This window comes from Anarhichas minor, unplaced genomic scaffold (genome assembly GCF_050575085.1).
Source record: "Anarhichas minor isolate MPS153535 unplaced genomic scaffold, ASM5057508v1 ptg000073l, whole genome shotgun sequence".
In the NCBI taxonomy this organism is placed as follows: Eukaryota; Metazoa; Chordata; class Actinopteri; order Perciformes; family Anarhichadidae; genus Anarhichas; species Anarhichas minor.
Window position 1 is genome coordinate 3,848,287 of NW_027466519.1, and position 16,608 is coordinate 3,864,894.

A 16,608-nucleotide genomic window follows, 5' to 3' on the forward strand; every position below is an offset into this window, starting at 1 on the left:
TAGTCAGGCAGTTATAAGAACAATCTGAGCCTGTCAGTAGCAAAAACAAGAACGTTTGGTGGACGTACACTGGTGGAGCGCTATTGCCCTTGCAGCTTGTTTAGCGGCTTCCGGTTACACCGCTGTCCACTAATATTGGACCAATTATTTGTACAAAGCTGTTACTTTCCCAACCAGGATTGACGTAGTTTTAGTGAATCGTGGCTGTCGTCAGCCACTCAGCATGTTTATCTAAAACTGCATTTTTTTGATGCAGATCTGGATCCAGACGCTGATTGAAACATTTCTTTACTATTTATAAAACAGTTTGGAGGGCGGTGCAGTCTTGGCGGAGGGAAGCGCTCTCTGAGTGCTTTCTTGTTTACAATGCGGCTAAACATTCAGGAAGTTACATCTTCCTCAAATCTGTGGACTGATGTGCCAGTCGTTTCAGAAAAACACAGTTGAGAATAAAAAGGGAAAAAATTTATTTTACAACAAAAAAGGGATCGTTTTAATGCTCAACACAAAGTGGAATAAATATAAGTACAGAGAGAGACTTGTAAACCGAACTGTTTACTGCTGAACACCCCTCTTGTTACCGCGCCCTTCGAGCCCAAGCTCACACACACACACACACACACACACACACACACACACACACACATACACACACACTAAAAATAACAGCCCATCCATCACATCATGTCAACAACATACATTTACCAAATGAAAATAACCAGCAAACAGAGCATTAGCGCACGGGCCTTTAGCGGTGACGGGCATCATGCACACGAGGAGGTGCTTTTGCATGCAGCTGTCAGGAGCATCCTTGAGTGCTTGTGAGGATGTCAATCATACAGAGCACTCTGCTCCAAGCCGCTACAAATGGAAAGCTATACATCACTGGGCTCATCCTGCACTGACTTACACAGCTAACAGAGGAGAGGTCAGACACACCAACCACACAGATTTCTTTATAGAGTCCCTTCCAAACCACCTGTTTTTAGATCGCTGCTCCACCAAATCAACACACGTTCATTTGCAGTTATGTACAGCTGCCATGCTCGTTCTATTTTTAAAGCAGGGGTCACTAATAGGTGGGCCGCGGTCCAGGTCCAGACCCAGATGCCTTTGTATCCGGACCTGGACTTACAACAGATAGATAATTGAGAACAACAATGATGTTAACAGAGAGGAATAGAGCTGAAACAAGTGGTTTAATAACCACAGCTAAAGTCCCTGCACACAAATATCTCTTTTTAGAAGATGAGAAAAATATAATATCATGGCTCTTTTGGGTGACATCACTTAACACCTGAATGAACTGAATTTAATGGTGCAGGGCAGTTCAGTTATATAATTTTTTCTGAAATGAAGTACCTTATTTAATGATGAACATTTTTCAAAAGCTTTCTGTTATGTATATTATTTTTCAATCCAGCCCTTAATTTACTCGAGAACATTACAAAGAACATTTATGTATTATTAGAGTACATATTATTTATAATTCATCCAGTTCAATTTGAAAACTGACAATAAATATTGTTGATATATAATATAATTTAACTTTTTTAATTTTATTTGACAGTCAGTTGTTGACTACATACAGTGTTGCTACTTCAATCATTCATAGTGCTAGTTGGTTTATTGTGATGTTCCAGACCTTTGTATGAGGAAAGTCTCTCTAACTGAACCTCTTTGAATTTGAATTGAATACCCCTGCTTTAAAGGATCGCAGCTTTTGGATGCTTTCATCTTAATGCAATTGTGTGCAGTAACTGTATTGAAAACTCTTCCTTGTTGGTGAGGTAGAGAGTAGTCTGAAACCCATGAATCAACTGAATACAGCAATCTTTTAATGCAAGAAATGACAGTTGCCTTTTTGTCACATCTCTCTGGTGAATGTTGAAGTTCAAGCATTATTATGCAAGACGGCACTGCACAAAGCGATGCAGCATATGGATTTGATTTCACAAAAATGTAGCTCATGAATGTAACGGTCCCTCACACCCAACTCTCAAATCTCTGATATGAGAGCGGCCTTGATGTCACCGACAAGGAGGTGACAGTAATGCACTTCGATGAAAACAATAAAGGCAATGAATGAAATCTTCACTGTGATGGATTATTTGTTTCAAGCGCACTTTGGAGCTCTGCAAGCTAAGTTTGCTGCGACACTCTGGCCTAACACAGCTGAGTGTTATCTGTGCTGATTGTAAAGGCAACAGCGAGGTCTCCTTCAAAGGTAATGAATCGTAACAATATTGCATAACCAGCTCCAACAGGCATAAAAGACAAACTGGAAGCATCAATGGTGCATTAGCTGTATTGTTAGGTGTGAACAAGCTGCGGCATAAATACTGTGACTATACGTCTGTGCTCAAGATGTCATGTAGAGACCTCAGGAGCTGTGATTGGTCAGCTTGGGCTGCTTGTGCTTTCTCCTTCAGTTTCCTACGGCGGTGGATATTGTTGATGGTGTAGACAACTATCGGGCAGGGTGATGTTCTCCTTTTCAATAACACAAATCTAGCAAAGCCGTCTCCACTGCACACCTCCTGCTCAGCGTGATTGTCACTCTTAATTATGGTGAATGACAGAATGTCAACATGATTGCTTCGGCCATTGTTTGCACCGTATTAGTGTCCTAGAATGCAAACCAATAACTGCATAAAATTAAAGCCGAACATAGCCTGTCAAGGGAAAACCAGCAGTAAACTACAGAAGTATAATTCCATTTTAAGCTAAGCTAGATACTACACACCATGACCATGTTAGAAGCAGAAAAGCTCCAAGTTGCCTTTCAGTGTAATGAACCGTGACCAGTGTTTTGATCTGCATGTCACAACTCACAGGGCTGGAAGGTCGACAGCAGCTGGCAGAACATATCGTTGTATTCTCTCAGCACTCCTTAGAAATTCCCTTTGGAGCTGAAAAAACTACCAATATTTTCCCACATTGTATGTGGAATCACATATTTCACTTTTTCAACCTTATGGTTACATTTTTGTATCAAATTGAAATATCTCAGATGTCTTACGCTCAATTTGACACACTTTTCTTCACATTTCGGTACCAAATTTTTATTTTATTTAAACCTTTGGGATCCTCGCTAGTATTTTGCAGGCCCTGAAAACGTACTTTCTCGATTTGGTTCTCACTATGAGTGATGGGGTCCGACATGAACACACTAGCTTCTGCCAAAGTCATTAAAGTTTTGGTTGTTTCATACGATGAGATTTCTTCTTTTCTCTGTGTTCGTCTCACTGGTTTGAATTTGCTTGGCTCAGCACTTTTTAAAGAACCTTTCATCATTATATCTGTACATATCATTTCACACTTTCCCAAACAGCTCCTAGTATAGTTTAAATCCAAAAATGTGTTGTACATTTAGTATTTCATGTGTTTTTTTGCGTGTGCGTGTGTGTTCTAGTGTCACTTTGTATCAGCTGGGATGCTTCATACGTTAACTGTTTCTGACATGCGTGCCTTCCTTCCTGCGTCAGTCGACACAAAACTCAGAACCAAAATGTGCATATGAATGATTTATAGGATCATTCAAAACAATACCAGAAACATGGACTCACACACTCCCCTCTCTTACACAAACACACACGCAGAGACGGAAAGGCAGCAAACAGCACTTCCTGACAAGAGCTGCCTGTCGGGAATTACAAACGACCTTTTATCCCAAATTGTCATGGCGATTTCTATAAGATGATTCTTTTCCCCGTTTGTCTTTTTGAATCTCTTTAATGTATCAACTTGCACGTCATTCAGAGGGCGACAGATTCTCAACATGGGGTTCACAAGTTGAGTTGGCAGGAAATACACTGATAGTCTGAGAAAGGACAGACTCTGTCAAATTCAATTCATCAAATTATCTCCACCAAGAGTGCTTCCCCCTCCTAGTGTTTTGGAATAATTTCATTCTGTCACATAAACAGCCAGTTTACAAAATCAAGAGTTGTCTGGATTTCTGAGGTTGTTTTTGCCGACTCCTTAAGGAAAAGCTTGATGTGACTGGGTAATGAGAAGAAGTGAAGTGTGAGTCTCACTTGTTGAGTTTGGCCATGTAGATCTTGATGTGGCCAAAGTCGGGCCTCTCCGCGGGGTCCTCGGCCCAGCAGCCCTCCATCAGGATGGTCAGCTCCTCCGAGTGGCATTTGCTGTCTGTCGTCGGCCGAAAGTACGGCTTCTGACCGTTCCTCACCTTCTGAACAATCTCTGAGAGGACGGAAGGTGTGGTGTGTTAAGAACACTCATTTTTACATTTCACATACTTATATGATTCATCATTCATGCTGTGTAAAATGTGTGTATGTGGGTTGGACAAAATAACTGAAACACCTAACAATACAGCAATCCTCAGCGCTGAAGTCTGATGCAACATTTTCTAATGGCATCTCTGTCCAATTAAACCAATGTATCTTCAAATGTATTGATTTTGAATATTTCAGGTAAGCATTAACTGCTTCTTTAACATCTGAAACATCTGACATTTTGGCAATATGCTTATTTACTTTATTGCTGAGAGTGAAATGAGAAGATTGATACAACTCTCATCTCTGTTCGTTAGAAATAAAGCACAGACATGAGAGTGGTATCGAGCTTGGCGTCACGGCTTGTGTGATTTCTATATAGATATCTCTAGTGTTCTTTTGTATTCTACGGTCTTTCTGATATTTTACGCTAACACAATTTTGTTGTTTGAACTCAAGCGTCAATTTTCTACATTTACACAGCTTCTGCAGCTGAACACATTTAGCGGGTTTGTATTTAACATTTTACTTCTTACTGGTCTCATAATGCAGTTACAGTGTTACTAATAACTCTTTTTATTAAATGCAGTAGATGCTGCACTCTGGATTTCATTTTCACGAATATTGATATTCTTATGAAAGTTCTGTATTTCTGTTGATGTGCTACTTTCTGCTGAATGAGCCTGAATATATTCAGCATTGCACAGTTCTCCTTCGGTTGATGCAATAATCCTATAAATTAAAAAGTTTGAAAGAGACATCCTTCCCTTAATGATTCCTCCACATCCTCTCGTTTCTGGTATTAGTATCACCGTGAAAGTCATTTTTAAACCACAAAATGACACATTCAGACACTGGAGAACAGGTGCATTCTTTCACTGCTCTCAGCTTGTTAATGGATAATTATCATGCACTCGTACAATCAGCATCGAGCATGACTGTGAATAAAAGGCTCATCAAAGTCATCATATGGAGGATGCGCCCCAGGAGGGTTTGAACTCCTGATCTTGAGTTGCTTTATAAGTTTTCCGGCTATCACTAAGCAGGAAACGGCAGCGGAGGTAAAAGTACATGTTGGTGAAGAAAATGCAACACGTCTACAGGAAATGGAAGAGCCAAAGTGTCATCAGAGGTAAAGCTTCAGAGTCAATGTTAGCTATGGTAAGTTTGGAAATAACTGAAAGGGTTAGTTCAGATTTTGAAGTGGGGTTGTATGTATAATCCCGTGTTCTGGGAGGTAAAATGACTGTAGCGACATAACGGCTTCAGGTCCCCGCCGGAGTGGTCTGTCTGACGACAAGGTGAAGCAGCAGTGGATGGGCACGCAAAACATATCATAGCCACCTAAATAAATCGATCAGTTTAAGTGTACAAGAAATTCAGAATGTTTTCACTGAAGCCTTTATATCGCTCTCTTAAAAGACTTTATTGACAAAAACAGTAGTTTTACAAAGCAGAACCTCTTTTGACATTTTATACTCTTTTCTTTAATTAATTATACTTTTTTTATTCAATTGCCTTTTCTGTGCTTTGTCTGGGTTTGTTCTCATATGTTCTTGTCCCAGACTCCACCTGCCTTTGACATCTGGCCAACATGTGTTCTTTGTTTGTGTACATAGCTGCATATAGTTGTCTGACCTTACCGAGGTCCCCTTTGAAAGGACAGTGAAAAAGCCAATGAATGAAGTTACTATTATGTGAACTTCCGTCTGTTCTGTCCTCCTGTCTTCAGAAACATTTCTCAGACTAGTTTCTTATAAAGAGGCTTCATAATGTTACAGAGATCTGCTTTTGTCTGCGAATTACTGACACAAAACATGCTTGTGCAGATTTATCCGTTTGATTTACTTTCCTTTTGCGTTCATGTCGTAGTTAGTTTGCTGCATGCTTGATTGAAAGGATCCCAGTGGTCAGCTGACCTCCCTGAGGCCTATAAAAGACACTTGTGTTTACCTTTGGGGCTGAGGTCCATGCCCTCCACATAGAAAGGTCCATTCCTCAGGGCTATTTCCTGCAGTATGATGCCAAAACTGTACACGTCACCCTTCTGAGTTCCTTCAGGAGGATGGCGATCATATATGAGCAGCTCAGGAGCCGTCCAAAGCTTCTCTGACAAACCAAGAAACAGAAGCACTCATAAAATGTCTGCAGCACAACAGGAATCAATGTTTTTTTAGTTGTAAACGATAAAATTCAGTGCTGTGACCGAGTACACGAACTCCACTTACTTGCATAGAGTGCGTGCGTGTCGTCGTTTTCGCAGGACGAGCGGAAGCTGGCCAAGCCATAATCTGTGATTTTCAAAACAAATCGACTGTCCACCACGCAATTAGATGACTTCAGATTTCCATGGCAGCCGATGTAGCTGTTGTGGAGATAGTTCATTCCCTGGTGGAGAGGAGCGTTAAAGTCAAGCATTAAGGGGTGTTCTCTCTCCTGGTTTCTTTCTCCACAGCAAATCATACATTAAAAACACACAAATCCAGACATATGGAAATAATACGCTTTGACGTGAAGTGGATGTATGCTGAAGGTCTTTGAAAAGAGGCCCTGTTTCAAGGATGGCACAGTCGCGGGAGAATTTCTGTGAAATTACTGTTAATTCTTTTGGGAAAGGGACTGCGGGTTCTGAATGGTTCTCGCGTTCAATATTTTGTGGAAACGGTGAGTCAAACATCCCTCAGAGCTTCACCGGCGCCTCTTCTCTGCAGATCGCTGCTATCTGTGTGGAGAAATTTAGCCGGAACGCTTCGTCACGCACGTAGTGCAGTAACGAGTCCATCCGAGAGACAAAAAGCCTCTTTGTGAGGACAGATTAAAGATAATCTTCTGAAGTAAGTCCCTGATTAGTTTTGATTGGCTTAAAGGAAAGTTTATGATGATGTTTCTTTCCTACTTTACACTATATAACAGCACTATTTACTGTAGTTTCAGAAACCGTACTGTGCTTTAAACACACACTTACTCTGTGTTTCTGCCTCAATCACTCTTTCACAAACTTTCCATGTGAAACCATGGCAACCCAGACATTTTTTTCGTCAGTCTTTAACACACAATGCATCTAATTTAACATTGAAAAGCAACCACTTTGCCAACATTTATACAAAAACATTATATGAATGGATTGTCCTGCCCTTGATTTCAGTCACGTACCTTCACTATGTCATTGATCAGCGAGTAGCGGAACATCCAGTCCAGGTTGATGCTCTCATTCTCCAAAATGTCCTGGAAAACAAAAACAAGTCATAAATGGAGCAGAATATTTTTACATACATAAATAAATTGTAGTTTCTGCTTTATCTTACTTCCAAGAGCCTCTCAGCAACGAGGCTAGCCCCAGCGTATATTCTGGGACTAAATACAGAACCACAGAACCACCTTCAGTCCAGATACCTTTCGTTTTCACCCTCAGGTTCACATATTTAGCCCCTTCAGGACGTAACCCTCAAATGCCCTGCAACCGAGCAGTTACTGGAATCCAGGTCCATGCTTTGACGTCCAGCCACAGCAGTAGCAGCTAATCTGCCTTTGACACGGACGTTTCTCTCTAAGTGTGAGTGACAAAGAACTGAGTTTCCCATCGTTATTTAGCTCGTCCATTTTAAGGTTAAGTCGGGAACACAGAGTGCAGGCCAAGAAAACGTTCACTTAAGGCCTCGTGTGCTTCTCTTTGGAACAAAAAAAATACAGATTGCAAAAGATTGAATACGACACAAAGATAAAAAACGTGTCACACTTCAAAGGTGAGCTCACCATGTGCTGTAAACTCACCAGACTAAATAAGGTGGTTTCACTTGGTGCTGTAGAGCTCTGTGGGCAGAGTAACACTGCCAGGAATAGCAGTTTGACGAGGTTTACTATGCTACAAGCTGTTTACTCTCAAAGTACTGCAACAAGAAAAGTCCATTCGTTGGCTTATATTGGAAACTTTTCATTCAGTGATTAATTAGGCGGCACCTTTCATGTGTTAGTGTATCATTCACTGAGCAACTTTGCAGTTTGTTTCAGAGTACGAAACTCCCACCTGACAAAGTCTCTCACATTTACTTTTGGTACAAAAGCTAAGGACAATGCATTAAGTCATTACCGAAGTCACGTTATCTATGTAAAGATATGTTTTCGCTCCTGATTTCAGACAAAGTCAAAAACCTGTTCAATGAAATTTGGTGGGAAGTTTGGCCATGAGCCAAGAAACAAGAGGTTTGCTTGAATGTAAAATCAATGTGGCACGTGTACAGGGCTGCAACTAACAGTTATTCTCTTTATTGATTCATCAGTTTCAGTCTGTAAAACAGTGAAAAATGCTGATCTGAATTTTTCTGAGCCCAAAGTGACACCGTGAAATTGCTTGTTTTGTTTCTACCAACCGTACATAACCCAAAAGATACTCAATTCACAATTTTTTAAGACGTGGACGTCTTTCCAAAATGTCCCTTCCATTTTCGGCATATAGAATTTAAACTTTTTCAAGAAATTCTAGTTCGTTAAATAATCAATGTTGATGATGGTACAGTGGCACATTATGGCTCTCAGGCTTTTTTAAAGAAATAATGATTTGACTTTCACATATTTCCTGATTATGGCAGACATATAAATACACTGCTATGTTGTTGCTCTTGTTCACAAAGACATTACCTGCAGGCTGCCTCTGGGACAGTACTCTGTTACGATGCAGATGTTCGGAGCGTCAATGCAGGCTCCGATGAACCTGGTTAGATGGTTGAACTGAACGTCTCTCATCTGAAAATAACCACACAAACACGCTGCAACTGTGAGTGTAACTCTTTCCAAACATCACATTCCCAAACCCCATGGAAACAGAGGACGGGGGGAGAGGACTGACGGTTCATTTATATACAAAGTTTGGAGAATAACGCTGCCAGCAGTTCATCAAAATAGTCTATTTGCAGTTCGGCTAGCTGGCACGGTGTCTTTTTCTACGTGTTGAGACGCATTCCTGCTCAGGGCACCCTGTTGAAACATGTGCATGTGCATAAATTGACCTTGGAGGTTATGAATGAGCCTGTGTGCGAAGGATGATGAAAAAAAGAATGCGTTGAAGATGTTTGGAGCAGGAATATCAGAGCGGAGCAGGCAGAGCGTGTAAGACTTCTCTACATGGAAAATAATCACTAATCACACGAAACATCATTTACTTTGAATCGGAAAAGTATGAAAACAGAGATGTCTGTGGTGAAGTGATCAAGACGGATCGATAGTCTGTCATAGAAACAAATGACATGCACGTGTCCTCCTCGGTCCTGCCAGAAGCAGCACACAAAAAAGGGCAATCTTTCTGGGGCCAGCATGAAACTTCTAAAAAACGGTGTTCACTATTTCAACAGTGTGCTTTTCTTCTTTGATCACACTGAGGGACAGGCGCTCTCACACCAAAAGCAGGCAGTTAGTCGCTCCTGTTTCACGGCTCCGGAGATGTTAGCCTACCCTTTGGCCTAATTTCCCCTGCTGCACACTGGTGTGGAGGGGGAGGAGAGGAACCACCGGGGGTTGGGGGGGGGGGGGGGGGGGGGAGTGCTGGAAGACAAGTGGTTAAGTTTCCACTGGCAGGCCCGTCTCTTCCTCCATCTGGTTGGCTTTTTCAAGAGCTGAGGTTTGACAGCCGATCAGGCCCACGGGGCGTCTCAGAGACTGCCAGCTCAGACAGAAGCCTCTCTCCCATGTGTGCCTGCTGACTGACCGAGAGACCACAGAGGCATCCTAAGACGCCTAAACTGCTCTCCTCCAAGAACAAAAAAAAAAGGACCAGAAAATACAGAGCTGAGTCGGATTAAAGTGAGTTAGAGACCAAGAAATGTTAAAAGTGAAGAAGTGGCCAAAAATCTTTCCCACAAGCTTCAGTCTTGTTCATGAGCACCCATGAAATTTCCGAGTTACGGGTTTCCCTGTGCCACTCTGTGTTTCCATCACCGAACCACATACATTTTTCTCCCTCAGCTTCCTTATCGCTCTCTCGTAAATATTTCTCAGCCAAAGGGACCTTTTCATCACCAGCTGCTGCTGATGTTGAAGAGACAGTTTAAGGATGTTAACAAGCAACATCCTGCAGTGGTACTGGCCAAACATGCTAATTAGGAGCTAGCTCCCACTTCCTTCAAATAGGTAAAAAAAAAAGAAGAAGCTTTTACTGCCCTACTGAGTAAAAACAACATGCCAATATGTTGAGCCTTTTCAGGAGCTTGCTTAGTAAAGCAGGTGGAGAGATTGAACTTTGTATGAAGGTCTTTGCCCTGCAGTGGACAATATTGTCAATTCATGGGTGTTTTATTTTAAGTGAATGAATAAATGAACAACTTGTTGAGATGGAGATGGATTTTGTTTTTTTTACGATTCACCCGCAAGGTCTCTGTGCATGACTCTCGTCACACTGAGCACAGAAACAACAGCACAAACCAACGACCTCTCAGATGGATTTCATGGCCAATTGCTGTCGAAAAAAAAGACTAAAAGTTCAACTGCGAGCGAAAAAGCAGATGTATTGCTACATCCCAAAGTACAAAGCTGTCGGACGGAAGTATTTTTAGTGAAATGCCAGAAGTAGAGCTAAAGATATAAACTTTGTCCCGAGAGGAAAGGTCATGAGGTCATTAAAAGAAAAACACTTCCCCTTCAGGGCTGCAGGAGTGAGCTCTGCAAATTCAACTGACACTTCAACCTTATTGTGGCACGAGAGAAAAGGTGGAGTGGTAACCAAAAACATCGGAATGAATCCTCTGGGGACCACGGATATACAAGCTTCTGTGTTGTGGATTGACAAACCAACTGAAATTGTTTTCCTTAAACTTGTACCACACGATTTTTTATCACCGAAAGAAGATGGATGCACAGCACTGACTGACGAACATTTTTTTTATTTACACATTCAACTAACGTAGGGCAACACTATCTTTTATTTGGAGTTTCATATCGTCAGTCCAATATTCATTCTCTTCTGGCTCTGTTTCTGGTCAGCACCAACTCTTTTTAGCTGCTAAAGGCTCCACTATGTTCACCAGCTCGTCACTTACATCATCTCTCTGCTGTTTGGTGATAAGCAGCTAGTGTACAGTGGGTTTTTAGAGATTTAGAAAAGAGTTCAGTAAAGCTGTGGGTCATAAAACCCAAACAATGAACTGCTAGATGCAGACATGCTTTGTAGAGCTGAGGGGAACTGAAGCGTTGGGGGTCAATATGAGCAACCCCTTTCACATATATATATAAGTGTGTGTGTGTATATATATATATATATATATTTCATACTAGTATGAAAATATTAAGTAAGCAGATGTATTAGCTGTCTGATGTATCTTTTGTACAAGTGGAAAGATTGGCAGTAGAGTGGTACTTACAATAATATAATAACTTTATTTGTAGAACATTGTCTCAACATAGTTACAAAGTGGTGAAACGTAGAATATGAGGGAAAATAAACAATCCAGTGAAAATTAAAATAGTTTAGTTTAAAATAAACGTCGAAAAGAAAATACAGATGTAGCAGCGTGGATTGTGAACGACAGTTTAGGTGTCATGAAAGCAAATATTCCTTCATCCTTGGAAGCCAATCTGGAGCAATCAATTTGATTCCTCGCGAGGAATTTGACCTGTATTGAACTGTAATTGGAAACCAGTGAAGGGATATAAAAAAAAGCCTTGCAGCTGCATTTTGGACCTACTGCAGATGATCCAAATAATCCTCTGAACCCTGTAAAAGGATAAATACATCTACTATAGGACATTTCATGAACACTTACATGTTTGAGTTCCAGTAAAACTTGTCTGGTCAGCTCTATCTTCTTCTTGTTGACATGCTTGATGGCCACCAGGTTCCCCTGTGTGCAGCGCGAGAAGAAACAGAGCAATAAATGCAGTCTGAGGATGTAAGGTCCACTTTATACGAGGCTTTTTAAGAAGACATTCAAGGATGCACCTCGATCTAGATGTAAATAAAGCCGGAACACAACAGCAGCAATATAAAAAGTGCAAACAAGGATCATTAGAATGGAGAGAGGAACTCAAGCAGCATTCAGAGGAGAGAACAGCGTCTTGCGGTTGTACAGGTACATTTGGGGCCTATTTCTTTAAGCTGCTGGAGAAGAATTGTTGTTTCTGTCGCTTTGATATGTGACGATCAGTAACCGAAAGAAGCGAGTATAATATCTCAGAGCAGCTATACATGTATATGTAGAGACTATATGAAACCAATGTGTGTGAGTCCATGTGGGAGCTGTGACTTTTATTCAAAAGGAAATATACAGTCAGGAGCTGATGACGGCCGCTATATGTACAAGAGCAGATGCATTTGGCTTCTGACTGTTGAATAAAAAAACACCTCATTTCAGAGGTTATTTTCCAGTATTTGGTTGTCGAGGCTCTCTGTGTTTGAGCTTTGGTGTCAGATTTTATCACCTCAGGCCTGTATGGAATTTGAGAAGTGTATCAGTACCCCCAATGATCCATGAGACGTTCAAGCTGTATACCGTGACATCAGCGCTTATATAAAACCTGCATCATACAGCTAAACACATTATCATTATTCAGCAGGCTCTTTTTTCTCCCATTTCCTCACACCTCCTCCATCTTAAACGGATAAATTAACCGCAGCAACAAGTTGACGACCATGTCCAGACTGCCGAGGTGGGAGTGTGGAAACAAAGAAAGAAAGAAAAAAAAAAAGAAGAAGAAGAAAATTGACGCATTCTACTGCTCACATTAAACACAACTACCGAAATTCGCCCACACTCTCTCTTTCTCCCTCCTCTCCGGCTCTCCGGCTTTTCTCTGCGAGTGTGCACATGTGTGGGTGGGATAGGAGTGCGCAGGAGTTGAAAATGTCAGAACTCACTAAGCCTTACCTTAAAATAGCCCGTTTTTGCAAATAGCTGATATTTTCCATGGGCAGTTATCAAGGAGCCGTAGCTGGAGCCTCTCTGAGACGGTGGTGAGGAGTAGTGAGAAGAGAAAAAAATAAAGTCAGTTTGCGGTGTGTAGATTAGAGCAGAGGATTACATATTGGTCATTTAAGACTGCTACACTGCAACAAAGCTTCCTAAAAAGGGTTCATCCACTGACATTCTCATCCAAAGCACTTTTCTCTGCAACATGAAATTCCCTTTTCGCTTATGTTTGAGGAAATAAAGTGTTTCCAGTTCTTTTTTATAACACCAACTGGAGTCCTTGGGCAAATGTCTGCAGTGCAACACAGAGTGAATCAAAATCAAGTGGGCGCACTGCACACAGACAGCCAGCACAGTCAGCTACACATTTGTATAGAACGCAAATGTTGGCAACACACGGCACCCTGGAAAATACATCGGTCTGGAAAATGACTGCGTTTTCCACGCGCACATTATCCCGGGAATCGGACGGAAAACCAGTAATGAAAAAGGTGTGCGTATGTGCTTTTCATGAACGCTTTGCACGTATGGGTCGAAAAGCGCAACCCGCAGGCCGTGCATCAGCCCGCTCAGACAACAGAACCTGATACTTGAAGAACGTGATGATGGATCATGATGATGGGGGCTTATTTTGACAATCATTTAATATGAGTCTGCCACCGCAAAAAAAAAAAAACCAGCCACCTTCAATAAACCGCCGGGAAAGCTTTCAGGAATGTGTGAACTAACAAAGGATTTGAACCCTCTCAGGGCCGCAGCTTTTCTGTTTCTATGAAGAACCTCAAACTGCTTGTTAATACACAGCGCACAGCATGTAAGCAGGGTGAAGCTCCAAAACTTCAAAACATGTCAACATCAGCATTTTCGATTCCTGGTGGGTCCAATTTTAAAGCAGTGACATCTCGATACCGATACAGTCTTGTGTGATGGAAGCTGGGCACCCAGTGATGAGTCTCTCCCACTGGCAGACATGAAATGTAACCTTCCAGAAGAACAACTTGTTAATCACACATTGGAGGCCGGGCCAGCTACGCTGACAGAATGAAAGAAGGTATAAAGCTGAGAATTATGAAGAGGTGTTCAGAGCTGACAGCTTTGAGATTACATGGATGACTTTAGTTTGTAACTCTCAGAAGCCATGAACCCCTTTGGTACGTTTGTTTCCTGTCACCTCACTTGCACATTTTCACTGTATTTTGTCTGTACAGCAGCAATGGGAAGATATTCTACCTGCGAGAGGGTGAGACGACTGCCGGCCCGTTTGTGGTATTTATTGGGGCTCTCGAACTGAAGGTCCTCCCACCGAATCCTCCACAGCATTCCAGCCAGCTCTTTCTCCAGCTTCAGTTTCCTGCGAAAAGGGAAAAACCAGGTGGTGAAGTCAACAAGGACAGCAGCACAAAGAACAAAGGAACAATCTCACGTAAAGTGCATTGGGTTCTGGGTTGTTGCGGAGCTGATGTTTTTACCACAGAATTATGACTTTGCGGGGTTGAATCTAAACTCTCTGGCTGCAGCGGCCTTTCTAATTCCACTTTTTACAAATGAAATGAAGAAAAGTCCTTCAGAGGCGAGGTGGTCTGTTGACTCGTGGTTTTATTTTCAGGAAAAAGTACATGGCATTTAAAAAAAACATGGATTTTAATCTGGCAAATCACCTAAAACAAAGAGTTAATTATTGTGCTTGTGCAGTATCTCCATCTTTCTGCTGGTATTTGCTGAGATAACAGCCTCAGATCTGAGTGCAGAACGCTTCACGTGCAACATTTGCATGCAATAACTGTACATGTGTTTATGCGTGGAGGCTTGTGTGTTTGCATTTTATTAGATCTTAACTTCATTGGGCCATATGCTCTACTTATTAAACTTTGATGAAGTAGAAAACTCAGTTTTTAGGGGAGTTTTGTTTGTCTTTCAAACATAATGCTAAAATACGCAACAACGTTACACTGTAAACAACCATGGTGGAATCATCAGATTTAAAATAGGTAAGTTTATGTTCAAAAAATGTTGTCAAATCAACATCAAATGTCTTTTACAGATGTCTTCTAGCTCAAGCGTTACCATTTTCAAATAGTGCGGTCAAACTAACTAATTCTCATCAACACAATTTTTAATGGTCGTTGCCTCAAAAATAATATAAACAACAATGAAACAACTGTGTAACTCACAGTCAGTATTTAATCATGTTAAGATTTAATCATGCACAACTGGAAAGCATAAAACAGTAAATCACAGTTTAGGCAACAGTGACATAAACCTTACATGAGATTTTAAAATGCTTTGCAGTGGCAGCAAGTCGTAAGAAAGGGAATGAGACACATCTTACATGGATTTATTGGTCTGTACGTCTCTTAACAAGCATTTGAACTGTGCTGATATGAAGTGGCTGTATTGACTGAGCATGTGATTTAGTGTTTTAAATATAAAGTCACACACTTATGAATTAAAAAGCAAACATTTGGTAAGTCTGTGTATTAACAGTTTTGCAGATTGAAATCCTGTCGTTGAAACTGAGCCAAAGCAATTGTAACAATATGTCCAACTCGCTCAGTGACGATAAATGTTTTACGACTATTTACAAACAAGCTTTTACGTGTCTTAAAAAAGGCAACTAACAAGTGGCTAAATGAGACTACAAAATGTAACCACGCCGACTAGTCCGCCTTCACAGCCTTGTTGTTTGTACTCGCGCTGATGTGACCGTGGTGTAGTTGGTTTGTAGCCTAACGCTAGCTTCTTACTTCTGGCAATTGCAGTCGTGCTGCAAAAATAACAGAAGTGGTGTTCATTTGTGAGGATTATCTTGCTAAAAATGTCATTTTCTGCAATAATCCAAAATACAATGAAACAATCCCATCGGCTTCTTGTAGAGGGAACCACTGCGATGCTAACTTCCTGTTGGACTAAAAATATGTCATCCCTGCAGCACTCTACCTTTGGTCATGTTAGGACACATTACGTATGTTATAATGTGAGAATGGGTTAGGGTAGTTATCCTATGTTACACTAGGTGAGGTTAGGTCACATTGCGTTACCTAAACTACATTGTCTAAGGTTTGTTGTATTATGTTTTTTTACATTATGTTGCGTTGTGTTACATTTCAGTGTATTACCTCGGCTAAGGAGGTTATGTTTTCGGTTCGGTTTGCTGGTTTGTTTGTGTGTTTGTCAGCAGGATTGCGGAAAAACTACTGGCGGACGGGTGTAGCACGGGGCAAAGAACCCGTCACAGGGCAAATACACACACTATTGTGTAACGGTTCAAACCAGCCTGGGCGGAGGTCTGTGCTCTCTGAGGGCACTTACTCCGAGTGTTATCACAGTATGTTAGTTTAGGTCAGGGTTTAGATCAAGTTATGTTACTTTACTGTAGTAGCATTATAATGTTATGTTACGCTGTGTTAGGCCATATTATGTTGTGTTAAGTTTACATTACGTTATCTCAGGTTTGCTATGTTATGTTGAGTTGT

The 16,608-nt window shown here is 41.2% G+C and overlaps 1 protein-coding gene across 1 annotated transcript in view; it reads right to left on the minus strand.

Annotated features, from left to right (window-relative positions):
* npr2 (natriuretic peptide receptor 2) overlaps nucleotides 1-16,608 on the minus strand; it is a 48,698-nt gene that overhangs the window by 9,914 nt on the left and 22,176 nt on the right. The window contains exons 8-15 of the mRNA XM_076079797.1: nucleotides 14,366-14,486; nucleotides 13,094-13,168; nucleotides 11,993-12,070; nucleotides 8,880-8,984; nucleotides 7,398-7,469; nucleotides 6,473-6,632; nucleotides 6,198-6,353; nucleotides 4,041-4,209 (exon numbers count right to left, since the gene is read on the minus strand). Coding sequence (XP_075935912.1) covers nucleotides 4,041-4,209; nucleotides 6,198-6,353; nucleotides 6,473-6,632; nucleotides 7,398-7,469; nucleotides 8,880-8,984; nucleotides 11,993-12,070; nucleotides 13,094-13,168; nucleotides 14,366-14,486 — 936 coding nt within the window. The remainder of the gene's footprint in view (nucleotides 1-4,040; nucleotides 4,210-6,197; nucleotides 6,354-6,472; nucleotides 6,633-7,397; nucleotides 7,470-8,879; nucleotides 8,985-11,992; nucleotides 12,071-13,093; nucleotides 13,169-14,365; nucleotides 14,487-16,608) is intronic.